Source organism: Dreissena polymorpha, chromosome 6 (assembly GCF_020536995.1).
Source record: "Dreissena polymorpha isolate Duluth1 chromosome 6, UMN_Dpol_1.0, whole genome shotgun sequence".
Taxonomy (NCBI): Eukaryota; Metazoa; Mollusca; class Bivalvia; order Myida; family Dreissenidae; genus Dreissena; species Dreissena polymorpha.
The window spans coordinates 12,785,037-12,798,148 of NC_068360.1; the positions used below are offsets into that span (position 1 = coordinate 12,785,037).

Genomic DNA, 13,112 nt, shown 5'->3' on the forward strand with positions numbered 1-13,112 from the left:
CAAGGAAATTCACGATGCTTTTTTACAAGGGCTTGTTTTGGGATGGTTAACAATTCATGCATGATTAGTTAAAAATATTCAAGGGCTGTCACTCATCTGAACGTAATCACCATGGTGCAAGATCTGTACTTCTTAACAAACGAACCGACATCGTTGTTACTTTCGCAGCTGCAAGACCTAAGTAAAGGGGCTGACACAAGCTATTTGATTATATAGGCTAAGGCAATTTTTAATAAGCTCGCATTTGGCGAACTCAGTAACCTTTTTCTATGCGATGTTTAAATAATTTAAAGGGTTTGAGATCTTTTCATCAGATGCGGCAACACTTGAAACACATAAATGATAAATCTTCAAAGTTTCTTACACCGCTGTGGCGTCCGTTAATTATGAGGACTGCATGGTTGCAAAATGACAGTTGTTATTGTTCAGTATAAGAATACGAAGCCAATTTAAACGCTAAAAATGTTTGCAAAATGGTTTAATATGAACATAGACAACGGCTGCATTACGCGGTATACATGGCAAGAGATAAAAGAGAATAAATAATGTTCGACAGGTACCTGTGTCAAGTCACTTTAGGAAATTGTATAATTGCATGACAAGTTTAAAATATGTGCTATTATTTTCCGCACTAAGCTCCTGTAGGTCGCGTAAAAGTTAAACTAAGGTTCAAGTGGATGCAGATCTAAAGAGCACACGACCGTTTCAGGAATAATTATTGCTCTTGTAATTAATAATTCCTTTATCATCAAAATACTATTTATTGTAAACGGTCGTAACGCATCTATCCGCAATCGGTACAGTGCAGGTCGTGTGTTGCATAAGAAAGGCGTAGGCTGATATTGATAATGAAACCGTCTGGTTAAAATATTAGCAATGTAAATAAGTTATAACAAACAAGAGCCTTCAGAGTGGACTGCCAGGCGCTGCATACTGCTACCGTTTGATGCGAAATCGAACAAGTCAACAAACTAATTCTCCTGGTTCTACTTAAGGAAAACCCTATGAAAAAGAATGTTTAAACTTAAATGAATATGAATTGATTACCTTAATATTTTGCTATATCAACCTTTACTGTGTTATATAATAGAGGAATAAGAATATTCGACATAAGAAAAGCAGTAAGTAAACAAATCAATTGTTTTTCAATGAACCTAAAAAGAAACGTTAGTTGGAATTTACACCGCCTGCGTCTATGTAGTCAACTTAATTAATAAGTTAGTGTGTTGATGGTATTTTCCTTTCGAGCCATTCACAATTTTGAAACCAGTATTTTGCATTGCGTGTGCTCCAATTAGACATGTATTTTAAGCATTTTAAAGCATTTTTATCACTTACATCTGTATAATATCGTCAACCCAAATACCGCTCCAAAGTGTGTTTTACGGCAAAGATGCCTTTCGTTGAACTGAAGAAGGATCAGGCAAGAATACAAGACGGATATTTCATAGCTTTTGTCATACATAAACATCTGATAATACTTATAAGCAAACAGAATGTCAGATATGTATGAAAACATTTTATTCACACACAAGTCGTACACATTTTGGTTTCTGGACTGATAGGCCTACAGGTTGCGTTGCTTAATTTAGGTGCACAGCCATCATGCGAGCAAAGGCTCGGTGTAATGACAGCTACACTACAACGATTATAAGGAGTAAGACTTGCAGTAAAGAATGTTGGTGCAAACATCGTTCAATTTTCTTTTGCCTTAGAAAGCATACATTCTTACGAGTTCATTCGGCAAATAATACTGCGAGAGATGTTAGCGCACTAAAAATGCGCAATATCAATTCGTGATACTTAACGAAATACCAAATTTAAGTCAACTGCCCCTTTAATGTTAATTGTTATGTTATAAATCTTGGTAAAGTACACTGAGAAAGTAGAGAGTACTCAAATGCTGGCTAAAGCTAGCACTATGCATTTTAAACTGTGACGTAACCGACGGTATTTTTTTTGTAAGGAAATGAATTGTTGTCGTTTCTATCGCCTGAGCTTATAGGTGTCGACAAATACAAACAATATGATTGGATTATCTAACTACGCATTTGTCTGATTGTGATCGAGTACTTAACAACGGCCGGGCTGTATCGCCCTCAGTTATACGGGAGCTAGTGCATACGACGGCGGTGAAGAATGTGACAGCCTTAACGACAATCACAGTGGACATGCACAGCTCTGCTCATCCGGAAATGGACTCAACAGTGTCAAAATGCCTTAACATTCAGAAGGACACGCACGCATGCAGGGATCTGATCATTGGAATGGAAGGCGTCAAATCAGAAAGCTTACATCGCCGATTGTGCAGCCGTTTCGCAGGAGTCTTTTGGTGCCGGAGTGTCGTCATCTCAATGCTGCTCGTATCGTTCATCTCGCACCTGCTGTTGCACGTGCAGCTCGGCGAGGTGCGCGAGGTGGTCCGGGTGCAGCGGGACAGGATAGAAGATCTGATGGAGGTCTCACACATACTACTCAATGAGGACACGGGCTTGATGCCGTCATTCAAGGTATGCACACAGTCGGAGTCTGTCTTGGTACTAACCTGGTAATAGTATGATGGATAGAGCTGCCGTTGAATGCTTATAATTGAATACTAATTGTTAACTCTAAAACTTCATAATATATCCTCAGAACAAGCTTATGTTGAATAAACCAGCATACTTCGACTAGTTTTATTTATCTATTTATTTATTTTTCATCAAGTAATTTATTTCATTTGTTGATTTATGTCATTATCCTTTTTACAGATTATCTATTACATTATTAATGTATAAACATATGTTATTATCCAAGTGATTTATTTTGATGTTTTGACAATTATTGATCTTTTTTAATGTTGCTGCAGACCAGATCTAAGCTAGAGTCGCAGGATCAGATTCAGAGATCCGGGACTTCTCGGAGTGAGTACACCTTCATATTAACATGCTTGATATAAGAACAAATGCATCACGCTGCATCAAAAGTATATTGTATAATAAAGGCGACACTATTTTAACACTGTGCATGGTTTTTCAATACTGAAATAACACTTTATAAAGCAAAACACAATGTAGAGATATATAAAGCAATAAGCAATAACACAATGTAGAGATAAACAAATGGTATAGTCAGTTTTCGTTTTTTTCATTTATTCCTGCTTATTGAATAATTTAGTTTACACGTATTTACATAATACAACAGATTCACATGTACGTAATATGTAACGCTTACTAATTATGAGGTCAATAAATCGCGTTTCAAAATCCAGAATTTCCGCTTGAAATGACATACATAAATATTGCAAAAAAAACAACACTAGAATGTCAGCTTGAAATGGTCATACGAAAATAATGGGAAAAACAACCGATTTTCAATTTAAACTTCTTTTAAAAGAAGAAAAACCATTTCATGTGTAACCACGTTATGTGTTATTTATGTTTTATATTTTACATTAAGCATTTAAATACAAAAAAAACTAGTAGCGTTTCAAAATAAATACGATGGTTTGTTAAACGCTGATTCAATTCCATTATTTGGAAACCTTACTATCAATTACCTATATATGCTTATTATTTGGTTATATGACGATATGCATAAAAAAACGTGTAATCAGTTGTTAACATCAATGGGTGAATTAGCAATAACCTGTCTTAAAAAGGCGTTGACAAATCGGTTTTAGTAAGTTATAGATAAAACTATATTTGTAATAAATAATAAAAATAACAACATGGAAATGTTTTAGTAAGTTATAGATACAACTATATTTGTAATAAATAATAAAAATAACAACATGGAAACCATATTCATTAGTAAATGTATAGGTCGTCGAATTACCATCTGTTTTGATATTGCACTTTTTTGAACATATACAGTAGGACGATATCATTTAAACGTATGTTTATTGCTATTGGTCGGTGTACCCGGATTCGTATTGGGTTTATGTGCTTTACACACAATCAGTGAGTTCAATCTCCGTAGGGGCCAGACAGAAGCGCCACGTGCCAGCCAGTCCGAACTTCTTCTTCCGTGGGCGGTCTGGTGTCAATCCCAGCACAAGAGGTAAGTCTACAAATCAACTACCTCTTTCGTATTAACATTGCAACTGAGATACGCAATTATAATAAAAAGAAAGGATAATACAATTATGTATAACGTTACAACACATATCTACAGTTAAAACAATTTACTAGGAGAGTTAACCGTTTGTGTTGCCCATTATTTGTAGTCGGGTATGTTTATATTAATAACCAGATTAACATGTTCAACGAGGTAACGTACATTAAGTATTTTTCAAAAAACATGTACGTATGGATTTCAAACAAGCGCGTTAAAATACAAAATGTCATAAGCTGTGAAACATTCCGACCAAACGTTGTCTTGACAGCCATTGAGGTTGATTGTTTGTGAAGCCGTGATTTTCATTATTGCTTATTCTAAGAGCAATACCACGAATCCGTATGTTGCTATATATTAGTCGTTATACGACATGTTAAGATCTCAAAGGTCGTTATGTGGCATGTTTAGTTAAGAAATGCCGTTGTGGGTCACTGCACTGTCCCATAGGTCGTTATGCGGCTTGTAAATGTCTCACAGGTCGTTATGCGGCATGTTAAGGTCTCAATGCGTTATGCAGCATGTTAAGGTGTCATAGGTCGTTGTGCGTTATGTTATAGTCTCACAGGTCGTAGTGCGTCATATTAAGGTCTCACAGGTCGTTATGCGTCATGTTAAGGTCTCACAGGTCGTTATGCGGCATGTAAAGTTCCAAGAGGTCGTTATGCGGCATGTTACGGTCTCACAGGTTGTTATGCGTCATGTTAAGGTCTCACAGGTCGTTGTGCGGCATGTAAAGGTCTCATGGGTCGTTATGCGGCATATTAAGGTCTCACAGGTCGTTGTGCGGCATGTTAAGGTCTCACATGTCGTTATGCGGCATATTAAGGTCTCACAGGTTGTTATGCGGCATGTTAAGGTCTCATGGGTCATTATGCGGCATGTTAAGGTCTCACAGGTCGTTATACGGCATGTTAAGGTCTCAAAGGTCGTTATGCGGAATATTAAGGTCTCACGGGTCGTTATGCAGCATGTTAATGTCTCACAGGTCGCTGTGCGGCATGTTAATGTCTCATCGGTCGTTATTCGGCATGTTAGGTCTCACAGGTCGTTGTGTGTCATGTTGAGGTTTCACAGGTCGTTATGCGGCATGTTAAGGTCTCACAGGTCGTTGTACGTCATGTTAAGGTCTCACGGGTTGTTATGCGGCATGTTGAGGTCTCACAGGTCGTTATGCGGCATGTTAAGGTCTCACAGGTCGTTGTACGTCATGTTAAGGTCTCACGGGTTGTTATGCGGCATGTTAAGGTCTCACAGGTTGTTATGCGGCATATTACTTTGTAAATGTTCAAAATGTCGTTATTCGGCATGTTATGTTTCCAGAGGTCGTTATGCGGTATTTTTATGTCCCAGAGGTTGTTATGATTAGGTATCACATGTCGTTATACGGAATGATAAGGTTTCAACGTCGTTACGCTGCATGTTAAGGTCTCTAAGGCGTTACGCGGCGTGTTAAGGTCTCAAAAGCGTTGTGCGGCATGTTAACGTCTCGGATGTCGTTATAGATGTGATTTTTGCAATAGACTTTATAACAATACACGTGCATGTGAACATCCCTTGCTTAGCGGACGTAACACGTGGTTGTGATTTGTAGGGCAGCATTGTCTCATTGGAACACACCACACTGAATCGGAACACATATTTGTATGATTATGTTAAGAAACAAACTGGAGGTGTTCCGTTGGAGTTGTAATGTAATGTGCATCTGTGAGAAAAAAGACATGCACATTTGCCAATCCTAAAATTGCTCTGCCGAAATCTACGTCCCAACTATAAAATGCATTTTGTGAGAACGAGTGGGAACCTGGTCATGCCTAGCATTTGAGAGTTGTAACACGTTTCCGGGAATTTCCCTTGTGACAATAACAGGGAGAGCTGTGTTTAACAAGGAGCACAAACAAACAGCGTACTTTTACCTCCTATGCAGCTGGTGTGTTCTTGTGGGAGACTTCGTCGGAGAGCTTCTCGGATGTTAACTCGTTCGAAAGGGCTGAGACGAATGCAGGCTTCGTGGAGAACGTTACTGTGCTCGCGCCGGGCGTCTATTACGTGTTCGCGACCATCGTAGTGCACGGCCGCCGGCCCCGTAACGGGGAGCTCGAGCAGAGGTACGCGACCCAGAGGCCGGCCCGGAAAGCTCCTGATAAACGTAGTAACCACAGTTCTGATTTAAACACAATTGAACTGCATTTGTCAGTTTAAAAACAAATACATCATATTTCATACAAACATGAAATTTTACACTTTTATTAAGGAGCTTTTTGGAGACTGACCTAAAGGCAGTATGGGTATCTGTTGTTATTGTTCCTTTCTGTCTTTTGTTTGCTATAATTCTATATAATACTTGTGATTTTTTTTATGAACAACCTTTCTCTTATACAAACAATGAATGATCACTTTCGTTGCGAAAAAATAAGTGTTTATTGAGCGCTTTTATGATTTTAAATTGACATTTTGTAATCTAACAATGAATGTGGATCGTTCTTGCTAGTAATTCGCATTAATACCGGTTAATATGTTCATGGTTAATGAGTGAGAACAAAACGGTGTTCTGGTACTGCTGACTCGGTTTGACTCAACTCAACTCAGTTATCGTAAATATAAAATATATCAACTTGTTATGCTGGTTGCTCATCAGATTATAAAAGGCATGTACAGTATTTCCACCCATATACCAGTTATATAGAAATTCTCTACTGACAACCTCATATTTTACAATCAGTAAAAGAAAAAAAAAATTCTCGTAAAAACAAAAATAACATATTCTCAAAGTGTATGCAACATGTAATTGTCTACCAATTTCACTATTTAATTTGTGGTTGGAGCACCTAAAGTTGTCAAAGGCTGTCTTATATTTTAGCGGAATTTCAAAACAATGCGAAATTTAACAAACTTATCATTTAACAATGGTGATCATCCAAAAGTACTGAGAAATACACCTTAAAACATAAGTATATACCATGGAATGAAATTCTGTTTAATGTATAAATGCCCGTGTTGAGAACATCGTTACACGCCGACTCATATTTGCTGCATGTTAAACGCTGATATAGATGCATTTGCATCTGGCATAGAGCACGATTCTAACGTGCGTTCTGGTTGTTCTCCAGCGCCGTCTATCCGCCGATGGGCGCGATGTTGCACCGCCGGAAGTCAGGAGGCGAGGAGGAAGTGCTGGACGTCTCCTTCTGCACCCAGGATGACAGGTACGCGTGTTCGCGCTGGCAGGTACTCAGTTGCAACTTAACAGATAGATGACAAAGTTGTGTGCATCCATGACGCTGAATGAGATTCAAACATTCGCTTTTCAGTATGTATGCAGTATCAGATCTAAAACACAAACATGAGCTGCTGTCAGTATCATGCTATAGCTGTTGTTACGCATAATGTTCAGCTCCCACTGATTGCAGGGGTGCGGAGTTCGGGTACGGCCTGGGCGACTACCCGCTGGACTCCGTGCAGCTCCGGGGCCTCTACTACCTTGACTTCAGGGACACCATTTGGGTCACCAAACCCACCAACATGGAGAATAACCCCAAGGGCGAGACGTACCATTCCGAGCAAACTGATATGCACTTCGGTGCATTTATGGTGGATAAAGCTGTCTAAAGCCATATGTGAACTGTATGAACCAATACCATTTACTTAGGACAACTTATATTAAGTATGATGTGGTTGTAAAAGAGGTCATTTCATCGGCTTGAACTGAATGCCGGTTGGGTGTTTTGGTTTCGTGTGTGTGTTGATACTGATGTTAATCAGTATTGTGTACGTTTTATAAACCCACGAGACCACGGTGGAAACACCAATCTAAGGGAAGCAATTCATAGTAAGCACACTGGCTAACATTTCATGCATGGATACAATTGTAAACTAAATCAGTTAATCAAAATGTGTTTACGATTTATATTGATTGTTTTGTTTTACTCGTTTATGATGTTGTTGGTGGTGTTTAAATTCTACTTCCGATGTAGCATTTGTTGTTATTGTTTTCTGATGTGAAAAGTATTATTATTAGGAGGTTTAATTTGCTTTTGCATCATACATGCTTCGCACACTTTATAATCTGATCGCACGTGTTTTTTAATGCATTGTTATTTTCTGGCTTCATTTACACGAGTGAAGTTTAACAACACTTTCAGTGCAAATGGGACATGCCAACATAGCTGCAAAACATGTCGATAATAAAAATGTCTTCATATACATGTTAATGTAGTTCATTCATGTGTAAATTGTACAGCATGTGTTATTTTTGATATTAATTATGAGATTAATAAATTATTGACATTTCCATCTGAGTTGTTCTACTCGTAGTATGATAGAAACGTGATTTTGTTAAGAGATAATTCGAACCGTGGAGCTCTATAAGTACGAAACTTATGGAAGAAATGCACAATAATACGAATATATATAAAGGAATAACGTAGATATAAATTAATGAGTAGCAAGTGTTGCACACCAAATAAATGCACGTGTAATAAAGACTATGTCTGTTTTCTGTATCACTACTTGTTTCATGTGCTTGTGTCTTCTTGTACTTGATAAACTACTGGTGGCCCCTATGTTATCTGTTTCTGGATGACATACTGGTTTTTCATGTACTCTATTTCTATATCACAGACTGGTTTTATGTTCGATGCCTCTTCTGTTGCACAGACTGATTTAAGTATCATGGTGTTTGTTTCTTTCACAACAGACTGGTTTCATGTACACTGTGTCTTCTGTTCCTAGGTCTCAGACTGGTTTTTATGTACACTGTGTCTTCTGTTCCTAGATCACAGACTGGTTTCATGTACACTGTGTATTCTGTTCCTATATAACATGCTGGTTTCTTCTGTTCCTCGATCACAGACTGATTTTGTGAACATTATGTTGTCTCTTCCTATAAAACAGACTGGTTTCATGTCCAGTGTGTCTTCTGTTTCTAGATAACTGGCTGCTTTCATGTACACTGTGTCTTCTGTTTTAAGATCACACACTGGTATCATGTGTTCTTGCTCTTTTATTTCTAGATCACACACTGGTATCGTGTGTTCTTGCTCGCATATTTTTGGATCACATACTGGTTTCACGTGCACTGTGTCTTCTGTTTTTTAGATCATCACAGAGTGATTGTATGAACAATTTATCTTCAATTTTTAGATCACAGGCTGGTTGTATGTACAATGTGTCTTCTATTTCTAGATCACAGACTGGTTCAATGTAATCGTATTTTCTGTCCGTAGACCTTCTGTGGGTGAAAGAACTCTGCGACGATGAGACGTTTCATCCGGAGTGGAGCGGGTCGTTTGTGAAGAGCGTCATGATCATGAAGCCAGGCATCTACTTTGTGTTCGCAAAAATTGGCGTCAATGGGCTTGCCAACCATTCCACGTAGTGAGTTGAGTTTTCATGACAGCCCATTTTAAAGGCAAACAGAATTTAGAAATAAACGTACAGTTCTGATACGTACGGAATCAGGCTGACTAATATATTAAAAACTATAGAACTATCATAGACGTATGCAAAACAAAAAATATAACATCATTATATATTCATGAATTGCCTTTTCAACGAATTCATAAAATAGTGTTTGCAAGAGCGACCGATGGTAGAAGTGACAACGAGTCTCAGACGAGTTGTACTGCGGTCATATTTCAAGTACATTAAAGCTGTAAAATAAAACGCATTTCATTGCACAACGTTCAAGTACAAAGTGCCCTTGTGTGTGAAGATACGCGATGTGTTCTCATTACAGCGCCCCGGGCCTGATGCTAATGAAGACACACCGACGTCACCGGCACCAATATAACGGCTAGAGACCGCCTAACCTACACAGGACAATAGGTGAGCGAATGACCCGCATTTCAAATACAACATGATCTCCTCTGAAATAACTGCACTGAAAATTGTAACTGTTGATGTCAGCAATTTGATTCATGAACCTTACAAGAACAGACTTACACGCAGTTTTGCTGAGATGAAAATAATTGATTCCAACTTCCAAAAAATTGTATGACCATACGAATATCCCAGTGGTAAGTCTTCTCATTAATGGCTTAGACTCATATAAGTGCGACACACGATGTCTATGGTTTATACGAGGTCATTATGCGGTTCTTCATGATTGAATTTAGAAAACTTGCACTTTGTACCTTTTCAATATGTCTTTGATTGTAGAATTTCATTTCAATAACGTTGGTACCAAAATAGTTTTCTATAATTAGCACATTTTTCTTAAATCTTCTATTTAAAGTGCATACGTTGTTTCAAAATCATTTCCTAGACTTTAAATGTTTTCCACTACAAAAAGCATATTTCTATAAAATCGGTTGTATTATTCACTCGATTCTTGTGTTTCAATATTTTTGTTAAGTATATATACCACGAGTGAGCTTTGGCGTTCCCATGACTTTCTTAATAGTTGTATGGTTTACCTGCTCGTTCGCAAGAGTAAGTTATCTCGTTCACAATTCTTAATAACTCATAGGAACGAGGTACTTAATCGTGAAACCGTAATAAATAAACACACACACACCCGTCACTTATGCAAGCGTACAGACCTGTGTGTAGTACATTTTTATAGAATGCACATGTATTCTACCATATGGTCATCGCCCCAGAAGACATTTTAATTGGGTCCCGGGGCTCGTGCCAGGAGACATACCATGCAAGAGACCGGGCGACCATGTTTCTTTTTAATTCTCGATATGAAGCATATAGTACTATAAATCTCGCTTAAATGTCTAAATGGTCCACACAAGTCACGTACATGGATTATGAAGAAGCTGGGATAGAAGGTGCGACCCATGTGTGCTGGCGTTAGTGTTAGTACGCGACGAAGAAACATCTCACGACCAGAATGTTGAGCCTTTTAATAGCTTTTTAAATAGCTACAGTACATAGAAAGCCAATTATGAGGACTTTTGTTATTATTAAAAAGTAAGCTTCTGCCGCCTTAGACGACAGGTCGTTGTGTCGAGGTTCTATTCAAAAGCAACTTCAGCACATCGACAACGATGTTTATAAAACTTGGTTTGTTTGTTGTTGTATTTAACACGAAATTTATCATGTAACTGCCAAATCATTGTTTGCGTATTGATATTGATAATGTATTAATTTATATAATTAATGCTCTCATTCCATGTCAAAAAAAAAAGGGAATCGTTTCGGAAATTGGTGTACGGTCTGCGATTTTCATAGAATCGGTGCCTATGGACGTAACAACAGAGTTGTGTATGGAAAGAGTCCGCATTTTCTACTCGATTATGTAAAAAACACACTATCCAACAGCATCACAAGAACACACATTAAGAACATTCAAATACACTCAATTCCTGAGTAGCCTTAGCTACGTAAAAAAACAAACTATCACTGACAAAGTTTCCGTCAGAGCTCATTTTTCAACGCAAACTCAATTTGCCGTATTGCATGTGCATTTAAGAATAAAGAATAAACAGCTAAGCGATTGGCATTGAGAATTAAGCGGTTTACTATTACCTTCTTTCAGAGGCCTGCCCTATACCCATCAAAATAACCGACCATACAGCCCGCTGGATACGCTTCCGATATCCGGCCTGTTTCGGCTCCGCAAGAACGAGAAGTTGTTCGTGAAGGTGCGAGACCACCCAATGGGCGCTTTGTACGACCTGGATGGCAATCACACCCACTTTGGGGCCTTCATGGTTCAAACTAAGGATAGCTGAGGCGGTGAGCGGATGGGCTGCCTTCCGGTTCGGATAAAGTTTGTCTTAGACATTGAGTACTTACAAACTACCGTCTTAACGAATAGCGTGTGTACAGACTTCTTACAAAGAACCTGAACGTCGGAATTGGTGCTGCCAACAGGCAGTGAAATTTAATTTATTAATTGCCGACACTTTGCTCTAAAATATATTATAATGATAATAACTTGCGAAAATGAAAAAGAACAAATATTTAAGCAGATGCATAAACGCTATAATGAATAGCACATATACATCTTATTATATCCTGTTTTGCTTGTTGGGTGCGCTGGTTTTCTGCCAAGCTTTTCAGACACCGGAGTCCATTGTCCAAGCGGCCGGTAAGCCGATTATTGGGCCCTTCATTGGTATCTACTATGCCATACAACCAGAAGAGCACGTGGTCTAGCAGTAATGCCAGTTGCCAGTATTAACGCAGACTTTATACTTATCAGTGATTGTGTGCCCTATAATTTGAAAATAACTGATTGTAATACATTACGTGAAAGTATGTATCACAGATGTATCAACCCATTTGAAGTTTGTGCAAATCATAATGATTGACATGCTTTAACTTGTGTCTTATTAGGACAATCACTCTGTTAACGGGCCTTCTTGAAATTATACAAGGTATTGTGGCGGTTGTATTTAACATTTAGAGTAAAAGTGTTCATTAAAAGTCTGTCGGGATTTACATAACACACTGTTCAAGATGTGTTTTGTATAGACCGAATAACTTCCTATATAACATATTAAACACGTGAATTCAAGTATGCTACATACATTAATATGGAATACTTCTCCAACACGTACATCGACATGTATTGTGAATCCCTTCATGCGTCAATGTATATTGTTTTCATTTATGTATCTGCGTATGTGCGTTACCCTCAGGTTGTATTTGGTGCCTTGCTTATTACATCAGTTGTGTTGCATTGTTACCGACTTCATTGTTAGTTTTAATGCAATTGTAATTCGACTAAAGAAGTAAGTGGAACTTGTTTAAATAAATGAAATGCCAACATTACTTAACTAAATTCCTTTTCCTTTGTGCTGAAGTTGGCATTCTCATTAAATTAGGGAAAAAAGAATCGGTTCCAACTTTCAAGGGTTTGGAGTTGGATACCGACTTAATGGAAGCAAAGCTCCCTTAAGAAAAAATAGGCAAACATAGAATCTTTCTTCATACGGTTGAACGTACTATAACTTTGAACAAACTATAACCTTTGCTTGGTAACATTACCTTGTTGCAAAGTTGTAATCCCAGGCAGGGGCGTAGATAACCTCCAACATTGGGGAAGGCGGACGCAAGGT

At 38.2% G+C, this 13,112-nt stretch overlaps 1 protein-coding gene across 2 annotated transcripts; it reads left to right on the top strand.

Annotated features, from left to right (window-relative positions):
- The first annotated feature begins 431 nt into the window (after positions 1–431).
- Positions 432–8,330, top strand: LOC127834650 (uncharacterized). Of its 2 annotated transcripts, none has more exons than XM_052360671.1 (7): positions 432–1,121; positions 1,394–2,510; positions 2,849–2,903; positions 3,961–4,041; positions 6,023–6,203; positions 7,206–7,301; positions 7,506–8,330. In XM_052360671.1, the coding sequence occupies exons 2-7, from the start codon at positions 2,172–2,174 to the stop codon at positions 7,702–7,704; spliced, it is 951 nt and encodes a 316-aa protein (XP_052216631.1). In that variant the 5' UTR covers positions 432–1,121; positions 1,394–2,171; the 3' UTR covers positions 7,705–8,330. The 2 variants fall into 2 exon arrangements, with proteins under 2 accessions (XP_052216631.1, XP_052216632.1); XM_052360672.1 differs by lacking the exon at positions 432–1,121 and having other exon boundaries at positions 1,289–1,657; positions 2,006–2,510.
- The last annotated feature ends 4,782 nt before the right edge of the window (positions 8,331–13,112 follow it).

Excerpts from the sequence above, each read along its gene's own strand:
- LOC127834650 (XM_052360671.1), top strand. The coding sequence starts at position 2,172 with ATGCACAGCTCTGCTCATCCGGAAATGGACTCAACAGTGTCAAAATGC. Across the intron at positions 6,204-7,205 it reads AACGGGGAGCTCGAGCAGAG|CGCCGTCTATCCGCCGATGG; the intron begins GTACGCGACCCA and ends GTTGTTCTCCAG. Across the intron at positions 7,302-7,505 it reads TTCTGCACCCAGGATGACAG|GGGTGCGGAGTTCGGGTACG; the intron begins GTACGCGTGTTC and ends CACTGATTGCAG.